Source organism: Dama dama, chromosome 9 (genome assembly GCF_033118175.1).
Source record: "Dama dama isolate Ldn47 chromosome 9, ASM3311817v1, whole genome shotgun sequence".
NCBI classification, from domain to species: domain Eukaryota; kingdom Metazoa; phylum Chordata; class Mammalia; order Artiodactyla; family Cervidae; genus Dama; species Dama dama.
The window spans coordinates 18362065-18372142 of NC_083689.1; the positions used below are offsets into that span (position 1 = coordinate 18362065).

General features: G+C 58.1%; 1 protein-coding gene across 1 annotated transcript; it reads right to left on the reverse strand.

The window, feature by feature from the left end:
• Positions 1 to 1944: 1944 nt before the first annotated feature.
• Positions 1945 to 9784, reverse strand: S1PR2 (sphingosine-1-phosphate receptor 2). Its single transcript, XM_061150269.1, has 2 exons — positions 9602 to 9784; positions 1945 to 4508 (listed from the first exon to the last, which is right to left on the reverse strand). The coding sequence occupies exon 2, from the start codon at positions 4464 to 4466 to the stop codon at positions 3408 to 3410; it is 1059 nt and encodes a 352-aa protein (XP_061006252.1). The 5' UTR covers positions 4467 to 4508; positions 9602 to 9784; the 3' UTR covers positions 1945 to 3407.
• Positions 9785 to 10078: the final 294 nt, after the last annotated feature.

A 10078-nucleotide genomic window follows, 5' to 3' on the forward strand; every position in this document is an offset into this window, starting at 1 on the left:
ATCTAATCATGAGAAAACATCAAACTTCTGCTGAAGGACATGCTTCCAAGTGACTGATGTATATTTTTCCAAAATGTCAGGGTTACAAAAGACAAAGAAAGCTTCAGAAACTGTTCCGATTGAAGGTAACTAAGAAGACAAGTGAATACAACAAGCTGGGGTTTTCTTCTGCTATCAAAGTCGGCAATGGGACAATTGGTGAAATCTGATTAAAGTTTGTAGATTTGCTGATTTTGACCATTCTACTGGGTTTTGTAAGAGAATGCCTTGTCCTTAGGAAAAGTGAAATATTTAGGTAGATGTATGTATGAATAGATAGATAGACAGGAGCCTGGACTAAAGTGTAAGTGATCCTTCTTAGCCAGGATCAGTTTTCTCTGAAATTCCTGTACATGAGTGAGAAATCAGTTTCTCTTAGTTACTAATGGATTTCCCTGGTGGCTCAGTGGTAAAGAATCTGCCTGCCAGTACAGGAGATGTGGGTTCGATCCCTGAGCTGGGAAAATCCCCTGGAGCGGGAAATAGCAACCCACTCCAGTATCCTTGACCAGAAAATCCCACGCACAGAGAAGACTCTGGCCTGGTCTGTGCCTCTTCCTCCTCCCAATCCCAACAACCTCCTCCCAACCTCCAAACTGAGCTTGTCTCTGAACTGCTGGAGGAAGAATTCTGAGGGGGGCAGGTGTGTGTGTGTGTGTGCGCGCGCGCGCGCGGGGGGGGGGGGGGGTCTCCATCTCTAGCCACCATCCGCTCCACTCCTCTCTTCCACTGGCTGCCCTAGCTCTGTGTAGGTGTTGCTGGGCAGAGCTTCGGCTTGAGGGCCGGGTTCCCCATCAAAGCTCCAGATCTATTTTCAAAGGATCCGCTGGGCCCTGTGCCTGTGGACAAAGAAGGGAGTGTCATCCTGGAGCCCAGTTACGGAGCTACTTTTCAGCTGCATCCCAGCTGGGCATCTCCTGGATCTGGGGGGGGTGGGGCAGGGGGAGCTGGTGGGGCCTGGCTGCCCACACTCCCCACTCCTTCCATGGCAAAGAGGGGATTGAGGATCCTTTCTCTGGTCCACTGGTGGAACTGGTATGATCTGGAGTCAGCCCGCCTGAGTTCAAATCCAGACAGGAACATTTATGATTAATGAAAAAAAAAAAATCCAGCCAGGCACTGTCCCAACCAGCTGTGTGAACCCTAAGCTGCTCATTTAAATTCTCTGAATCCTCATCTCCATAAAAGGAGTTTATCAGTAACTCCTGCCTCCCGAGGATTCTGTCTTCTTGCCTGGAAAGTGCTTGCTGGGGACTTCCCTGGTGGTCCAGTGGCTAAGACTCCATGCTCTCAATGCAGGGGGCCCAGGGTTCTATCCCTGGTCGGGGAACTAGATCTCACCTGCTGCAACTAAGAGTTCACATGCTGCAACTAAAAATCTTGCATGCCACAACAAAGATAGATCTTGCATGCCACAACTAATACCTGGCATAACCAAATAAATAATTAAGGGGGGAAAAAAGAAAGTGCATGATGAGGTTGGCCATTCACTTATGGAACACTGGGCTTTAGAGGGGTATCTGAATCTGTGTCTCCCAAGACCATCTCTCCAGCTGCCTGGGAGGAATGTACACTTGGGATGAAGAAAGGGGTTCCCCACCACCTGCCAGACTTTCTCTCTGAAGGATGGGCAGAGGTCCTGGGACTAATCAATCACTGGGAGGGGCCAGACAACTGCCCGGGGGTGGGGAGGACGTCAGCATTTACCCGGTTTTCTCAGAAGCCGCTGAGATCCTGGCTCTGAGATCCTGGCTCTGACAGGGCGAGGGGTGGGGGAAAGAATGAACCAGAAGGCTGGAAAAGGATGAGTGGTCTGGATAGCAGCCACCCTCCCTGCCCCCACCCACCCCCAGGGTGCTAATGGGGCAACCGCCGCCTTAAGCCTCAAAAGACAACCACCACCAGAAAGAGACACTGAACCGTTTATTGGCCTGGGCCTGAGTCTCAGGCAGGAGGGGCATCTGGGGAGCTGTGTAAGGGGAGACGAGCCCCCAACTGGCTCCTTGCCCCCCCAGAGATCCCCTCCCCCAGCCTTTGCAGTCACAAGAAATCACTTTCAGGCATGAGGGTTCCTTCCCCCCACCCCCTAGGTGAACTGCACCCCAGCTCTCCAGCGGGGAGATAAGCCAGCAATGACAAAGGGGTCGGTGCAGGACCAGACCTCTCTTTGGCAGCTTCAATACAGACAAGAGGAGACAAAATAGCATGCATCCTGGGAGACATGGCGAGGGGAGGGAACCACATATATTACACATACACACACACACACACACACACACACACGCACACACAGACACTGACAGACGCGCATAAATATATGTTTGTACCGCAATACCCCTTCCCTCCATCCACAGATTTAGCAAAGTCCTTCTGGAGTGGGTTAAGAGAGGGCATCCCACCATTGTCCTTGATACCCCCACCCCCGTGCTCCACCTGGTGTAGCTGGGAAGGAGGCACAGGGGGCTCAAGGCTGTCCTGCCCTAGACTGGGTACCTTGGTGGGTCTGGAAGTGAGTGGCGCTTGAGGGCGGGTGGTTATTTTATGGGGGGTTGGAGGTATGGTGTCAACAGCTCCCCTGGCACTTTCTCCTATTCCACCCTGCCCCACTGGGAGAGCCCTCCTCAGGCCCCCAGACCAGTTTTCCCAGCCCTGGGTGACTCCTCTGAGCCCCCAGTAGTGCAATCTGGCCAACGAGGTCTGAGAGTGGGGGTTAGTCCCCCCCGCCCCCACGTGGTTTCCTGGCATCTCCTGTAGAATAAGAAAAGAAAGGGAAGAAGTTGCCAGAGTGGCAGCTGGTGACATTTGGGGAAGCTGTGGATTTGAGGCCAGGAACTGTTTGCCCCAGGGCTGCCCAGAAAGATCAGAGAGGAGATCTCCAGCCCCTCAGGATGCAGTGGTTCCAGGGGAGTAGGCTCTGAGGTGGCCAGAAGAAGGTGGCAAGGGGGGACGGTAAATTCAGAGAGGGGAGTCAGAAACAGGGCGGAGAGTCAGGCGACATGTTGACATTCTTCATCTGGGGTTGGAAATGGCTCCTATGCTGTGTTCCACTCGAGCACCTGCCTGCTGTCACTCAGGTCCTTTCCAGGTTCCCCCACCCCACCCCCGTCCCCGGTCCTCCCCACAATCCAGTTTCAAAGAGGTCACCATGCTGAGCCCCAGGACCCTGCTTGCTGCTGTGCCATCTGACTGGTCAAAGCCTCAGTTGACCGTCCCAAGCATGAAAAATCTTCAGCATCACCCAGGTCTGTGGAATGGGGGCATCTTACTTGGCAATCCCTGCCCCCCCACAGCCCCATTTCTGTCCCAGGTCCCCGGAGCTTCTCCACGGAACTCTGCCATGGTGGCCTGGCTGTCAGCCCACTTGCCCCTCACACCATTGTGTTGCCCTCCAGAAATGTGGGTGACGTGGGCATCTGCATGCCCTTCTCCAGGGAACTGGAGCTGCGAAGGGGCAGGAGGTGGTGGCCCGGGGTTCCGTCCCGCCGCCCCTGCACCCCTGCCGCCTGCCGCCAGCACTGCAGCGGCCGTAACACCTCCCGCCGCAGGTCCCGGCTGCGCCACGTGTAGATGACCGGGTTGAGCAGCGAGTTGAGGGTGGCGAAGGCAAAAAAGTAGTGGGCCTGGTAGAGCATGGGGCAGGTCCGGACCGGACAGGCATAGTCCAAGAGGAGGATGCTAAAGGCGGGCAACCAGCAGAAGATAAAGACACCCAGCACGATGGTGACCGTCTTGAGCAGGGCGAGTGTCTGTGGGGCGGCCACATCAGCCTGGCTGGAGCGGACCACACAGTAGATGCGGATGTACAGAGCTACGATGGCCGACAGGATGACCGAGAAGATGGTCACCACGCAGAGCACGTAGGGCTTGGCGTAGAGCGGCAGAACAGTGGAGCAGGCCTCCAGGTGGCCCAGGCAGTTCCAGCCGAGGATGGGCAGGCCGCCGAGGACCAGCGAGATGAGCCATGAGGCCGCGATGAGCAGCAGCATGCGGCAGCTCTTGTCACTGCCGTAGAGCTTGACCTTGGCGATGGCCACGTGCCGCTCGATGGCGATGGCCAGGAGGCTGAAGACAGAGGCGGAGAGCGTGATGAAGGCAGAGCCCTCGCGGGCGAACCACTGCACAGGCGTCAGCCCTAGTGTGACAGAACCAGAGAGCAAGGTATTGGCTATGAAGGCCACGCCCGCCAGCAGGTCTGACGCCGCTAGGTTGCCCAGGAACAGGTACATGGCCGAGTGGAACTTGCTGTTGCGGGCAACTGCGATGAGCACCAGGAGGTTCTCTACTATGATGGCACAACACAGGAGGATGATGAGGGCCGAGGCCACCTGACGGGAGGGCGTATCCTTCGTGTCGGGACTCTCCTTGGTGTAATTATAGTGTTCCCTGACCTTGCTGGAGCTTAGGTACTCTGAGTACACGCTGCCCATGGTGGGGCTCAGTAGCCAGCTGGGGCCATGGGGCTGTTGATGCTGCAGAGAGAAAACACAGACAGACAGACAGACAGGTCAGTGCTGTGGCTGCAGCCTGGGCTGACTCTGCACTGGGCTGTGGTTCACATTCCAGTTCTGTCACATGAAGTCAGAATTATCATCATCTCTGCTTTACAAATGGGGGTGCTTCCCAGGTGGCACTAGTGGTAAAGAATCAGCCTGACAATGCAAGAGAGGCAAGAGACGCAGGTTCGATCCCTGGGTCGGGAAGATCCCCTGGAGGAGGGCATAGCAACCCATTCCAGTATTCTTGTCTAGAGAATCCCATGAACAGAGGAGCCTGGCGGGCTTCAGTCCACAGGGTCACAAAGAATCAGACACGACTGAGCGATTGAGCAAATGAGCACTGCTTTACAAATGGGAAACCCAGAGAGGTCAATTCACTTTCCCAAAGCCTCAAAACTACTTAGTGGCAGAGCCTCAGAGACCCACTCCAAAGCGACTAAAACCTCTAGGCTACAGCGTCTTGCAAAGGAACAGAAGCTCCCCTAACGGGCATGAGAGATGTGAAGTGGACTTCTGGAAGCCTTACCCACCCACCCAGACAGGGAGTCTTAGTCAGAACCTGGAGGCTTGTCTCCTTTCTCGAATACACTGGAGCCTCGGGCCCCGTGCCGCCTGCCAACCTGGGTCAGCGAGATGCTGGTCGCTGATAGCACCATCCCCTGCTCATTACCACCCACTGCTCTGGATTTCAGGCTGGGTTTAAGCCTAGAGGCCCTGGGTGTTCCCGAGATAAGGTTTTGGGGAGACACCTGGGCGGCCCCAAGGTTTGAGCATCACAGAGGTCACATCATCTTCAAGGACATAGACCTTGCAGGCAATCCAGGGATCAGCCCCACTCCCACATCTGACATGGTGTGGAACGCTGGACCAAGTCACTTGATGCTTGGTCTCTAGGTCTCAGTGGCCTCATCTGTGCAATGGGGAGAAGAAAGCCCATTTCAGAGGGGTGATGGGAAAATCCTGTTGAATGATACTTGCAGCACATTTAGCACATAGCAGGCACACAATAAATATTAGCTTATATTATTAGCTCCCCTCTTCCTGCCATGCCATAGGGAGGGACTAGGTGCCTTCTTCCCAGTCTTTTGGGAGGGGATGCCGAGGGAGCCAGCTGGGCACAAGTCCACAACAGCCTGTTCTCATCAGCACCATCTAGCCCTGCCCTGGGACACAGGGTCTTAGCCGGGTGGGCAGGGCCCCCGTGGCACCCCCCTCCCCAGCCAGGATGAAATCCAGATGTGAGAGCCTTGGAACACACAGGGTGGAGTCCTTGCTCTCCAGTCACATCCGGTGTGGGGAAGGCTGGGAGGGGATGATGGGATGGGGGAGCCACAGGAGACCCGTCTGGGAGGTCCTGGCTGGGAGGATGGGGCAGCTGGGGCAAAGTCATGTGAGTGGTGAGGGGGCGTTCAGCCCCGCGGGGAAGAGGAGGGGACGGTATTCCCTTCCATGAAAGCCTGAGTCACCCCTCTGCCAAGGAAAACTGAGCCGTGGGGGGAGGGGGCGGGAAGGAGCGCGTAGGCAGAGAGGGTGAGAGGCCAATACCATGGCCTCTCCCCAGCTTGGGAATTGGGGCGGGGGCCGGGAGGTGGTCTCAGAGGAACTGGTGTAGGGTGTGCCTTTCACGGGGGCCACAAGGGGGGCCAGGAGGAAGCTCCAGACCAGCAGTTAGTTAATGGAGTGGGAGGGCGCGGGAACAGCCCTCCCCAAGTCCCTGGAAACATGCCTTGCAAGGACCACACGTGCATGCCAGGAGCACCGGTTCCAGAAAAGGCTGGTTAGGCCGGTTCTCTGTGAGCCTGGGAATGATGAGGGGCTTCCGGGGTCGTCCAGCCATCTCAGTCTCGGACACCCCCTCGGAGGGGCGCCCTGGCCCCGGGCCTGACAGAGGCAGCTGCTCCCCCTGGGCAAAAGGACATCCGTCCTAGTTTGGGAACAGAGAAAGGCTTGTGCGCATCCCCAGGGACTGTCGCTCCGCCCAGATGGCCACACAGAGGCCCCTTGTTCCCCTGCCGGACGGGGCCCAGGCGCCCCGATGCCCTCTGCCCATTGCAGCGGGCTTGGCCCAAGTCTTGGGCCTTCCCAGACCGACAGTCCGGCCAGAAACAGTCCCGCGCTCTGATTGGCTCATTTTCAATCTCAGAGTTTTGAGCAACTCAGGACTATTGGCCGGAGCTTTGCATCCTCAACATTTGATTGGTCCAGTTGGGGGCGCTCTATGGCTTGCACTACTGAGCCGGCCCTTTCCAGGCGGTTGGAGCTCATTTCTTTTCGAGGACATTTGTTAAGACTGTGTGGATGTCCCCCGGGAGAGTCTGAACCACAGCCTGACCGCTGGGTCACCCCGACCAGTCACCCTCGGGCTGCCCTGGCCTACTGGCCCCCTCCTGGGGATCATAATTGAGAATCGAGGGCCCGTGGCAGGTCTGGGAAGCACCCTTGCTGGTGGGCTAGAAGCCCAGGGTGTGCCCCCTGCACCGCCCCTCAAACCCCTCTCCTGTCTGGTGGCCCAGAGAAAGATTTATGGCCGATTCCTAGAGAAATAAGAAGTGGTTTCAGTCCTCATACCCCAGGGACTGACCAAAATGTCGTCTTCTTCCTTGGGAGACTACCCTCACTTCTTATAGCCTCAGAAGGAAGGGTGGTTAGTTAGAGAAGAGGAGTGCCTCTTTCTTCTCCACTAGGACGTCGCCTAAGGCAGGTTCACGATTCCCAGAAAGAGGAACCAGGGTCTGGAGGCTGGAGCTGGCACAGTCACCCTGAGGTAAATACAGGCCTGGCCTGCTTCCCCTCCCTGCATCAGGCTCCCAGGCGTGGCTAACGCAGGGCCTGACTCCTCTTCACCTTCATCAAGGCAGTCACCTCCCAGATGCTCAGTAAGTGGTCACTAGGTTCAGCACTGGGGAATGGCCAGGCCTGAAGCAAGAGGGACAAGCGATGGGGTTTGGAGGGAAGGAAAGGGAGACACACCAAGACTGTTCAGGGGGAGATTAGGAGAGAGGAAGGCAGGAGGAAGTCTCAGTGGCTTCCAGAAGCCCCTCCCGCAAGTTCTATGAAGGCATGCCCTGTGGTTACTGATCCTCTGGGCATTCACAGGTCCCATGCCCCTCGCCCTAGGGTATCCCCTTGGGCTCAGTTTCCCTTCAGTTGCCCTCTACTTCCCAGGGGGCCCGGTGGTAAAGAATCTGCCTGCATTTCAATCCCCAGGTCAGGAAGATCCCCTGGAGGGGGAAAAGGCAACCCACTCCAGTATTCTTGCCGAAGAAATCCCTGGCGGGCTACAGTCCATGGGGTCACAAAGAGTCAGACACGACTAAGCTCGCGTGCATGCATCCATGACCCCCTATACTGCCATTCTCCATGAAGCAGCCAGGGGGAGCTTTTAAATTTATAGCTTCAATATGTCACTCCTCACCTCCAAACTCTTCCTTGGTTCCCCAGTATCCAAAGTGGCCCCTGCCCACCTCCACTCATCCCACTCTCCCCCAGAGCCATTCCACTGGACCACACTGGCCTCTCACGTTTCAGCCCCATGCCTACCTAAGAGCTTTTGCCTCTGCTGTTTCTTCACCTGGCATGGCCTTCCTCTTTCAGGTTTCTGTTTAGTGGCCTCTAACCACTAGGCTATCCTAGCCACCTTCCCTAGGCCCTTTCTATCACAGCGTCTTTTACTATATTCACAGCACTCGCCAATCTCAGAAATTATCATTGTATTTCTTGTTTTTTTGTCAACTTCCATGGTTGAATGTGTGTCAGAGGCCAGCAGCTAAATCCTTCAGCCCCTGGAAGGATGCCTGGCATACTTAGAAAGCACTCAGAAAATGTGTGGGATGGATGGATGAATGGATGGATGGATGAATAGATGAATGAATGAACAAGTGAACGAGGGCCCCGGAGGGTGGAAGCTCCTAAACTCAGCCCTGGCTCAGACAACAGTAAAGGAGGCGACAGCCACCTCTGGTCCGCGGGCAGGCCACCCCCACCAGGCGAAGCCCAGCGTCTCCTTGGAGACACAGCACAACCCGCCCCCGCCCTCAGGCAGTAGTCTCGGCCTCCTTATCTGGCGGTGGAATGCACGGTATCCACACTGGCTGCCTCTGGGGCCGAGCCTCCTTTCTTCCGCGACAGCCACACGCAGGGGACCCCCAAGTCTCCAAGTGGGGGTGGGGGACGCCTGTGCATCCAGCCCGGGGCCCCGCCTCGATCTTCCCAGAGGACTGGGGAGAGGCGGGGAGAGGGCCCAGCGACAGCTGCGCCGCGAGCGCCGCGCCCGTGTTGCTCCACGCGGGACACCGTGGGCTCAGCGCGTGGCGCCTGGAGTGTCTGACTAGGGCAGAGTCTGGTGAGGGGATGGAAATCCCCGGTGAGTCAACTCGTGCCCGAAGGAGTGGGCGAGGTTCCCACGCTTGTCTGGGCCCAGAACCGCGCGGGGTCCGCGCCACGCGTGCCTGGGCCCGCGCCCCTTCCCCAGGCCCCAGGGGAAAGAAGAGGCGCCGAAGCCACGCAGTCAGGTTCACTTTCCCTTCAGAACAAAGTCACGACTCCACGGGGGACAGGGCGGAGGATTGGAAGAGATGAGCTACTCAGGGAAACTGAGGCAGAGGACCAGACGCGCAGGAGGTGGGCATCTGCCCTCCTCGGGGGCCCCGCCCCTTGGTTGTACCGCGGCGCGCAGCACCTTTCGCCCTCGTCCAGCCGGAGTCAGCAAAGAGGGGCGTCCTCCCCTCCCCCATATACAGTCCCCAAACCCCTGGTCCGGGGGGCACGGCATCCAGCCTCCCAGTCTCCGACCGAAAGCGCTTGGATTCCGCCTTCTCTTCCCGGCCAACTTCCTGCCGCTGGAGAAGGCGGGGAACTCGGTCTGGGGGTTCGCGGCCAAGGCAATGGGGCCTCCTAAGGTCGTGGAGAGAGCGCACGATGACCACTCCCTGGGTGCAGCCGGAGGACCGGCAGTGCGTGCGCGCCCCGGGAGCCCCCGACCCCTGGCGGGCTTTCCTAGCTCGGATCCGAGACCTCCGGGGACCGGGGCCCGCCCTTTCTGCCTCCCCCTCGCCACGCACGCTCACCTGGCTAGGCCGACCCGGCTCCTTGCCCGGGCCGGAGGGGCTTTGGCGCCTGCGTCCCCCGGGACGGCCGCGGCAGGGGCTGGGACTGCCCGCCGGGCTCCTCTGCGTCCCGGGGCTGGGGACTGGGGACTCAGGGGCACGGAGGGAAGAGCCGCCTTGGCCCCCACTCGCCCCGCCCTGTCTCCGCCTCCTTTCCGGCCGGCGGCTGCAGCAATGAATTCCAGATGTGATCAGCTCAGCGGGGCGCGCGCGAGGGCGGGCGTGGGGGAGGCGCGCAGGGTCCCTTTGTCCGCACCCCCACCTACAGCCCTGCCCCCTCCCAGCCCCCACCCGTGAGAACCGGCCAGCGCATGACGTCGCGCAGCCCCGTACTGTCCAGTCGCTCCTGCCCAGGTGGCCTCGACCTGAAATAACTGTCTTGGATTGCAGATATACTCTTGGCCCCTGCCTGGGATCCTGGAATTGCAGGAGGGCAAG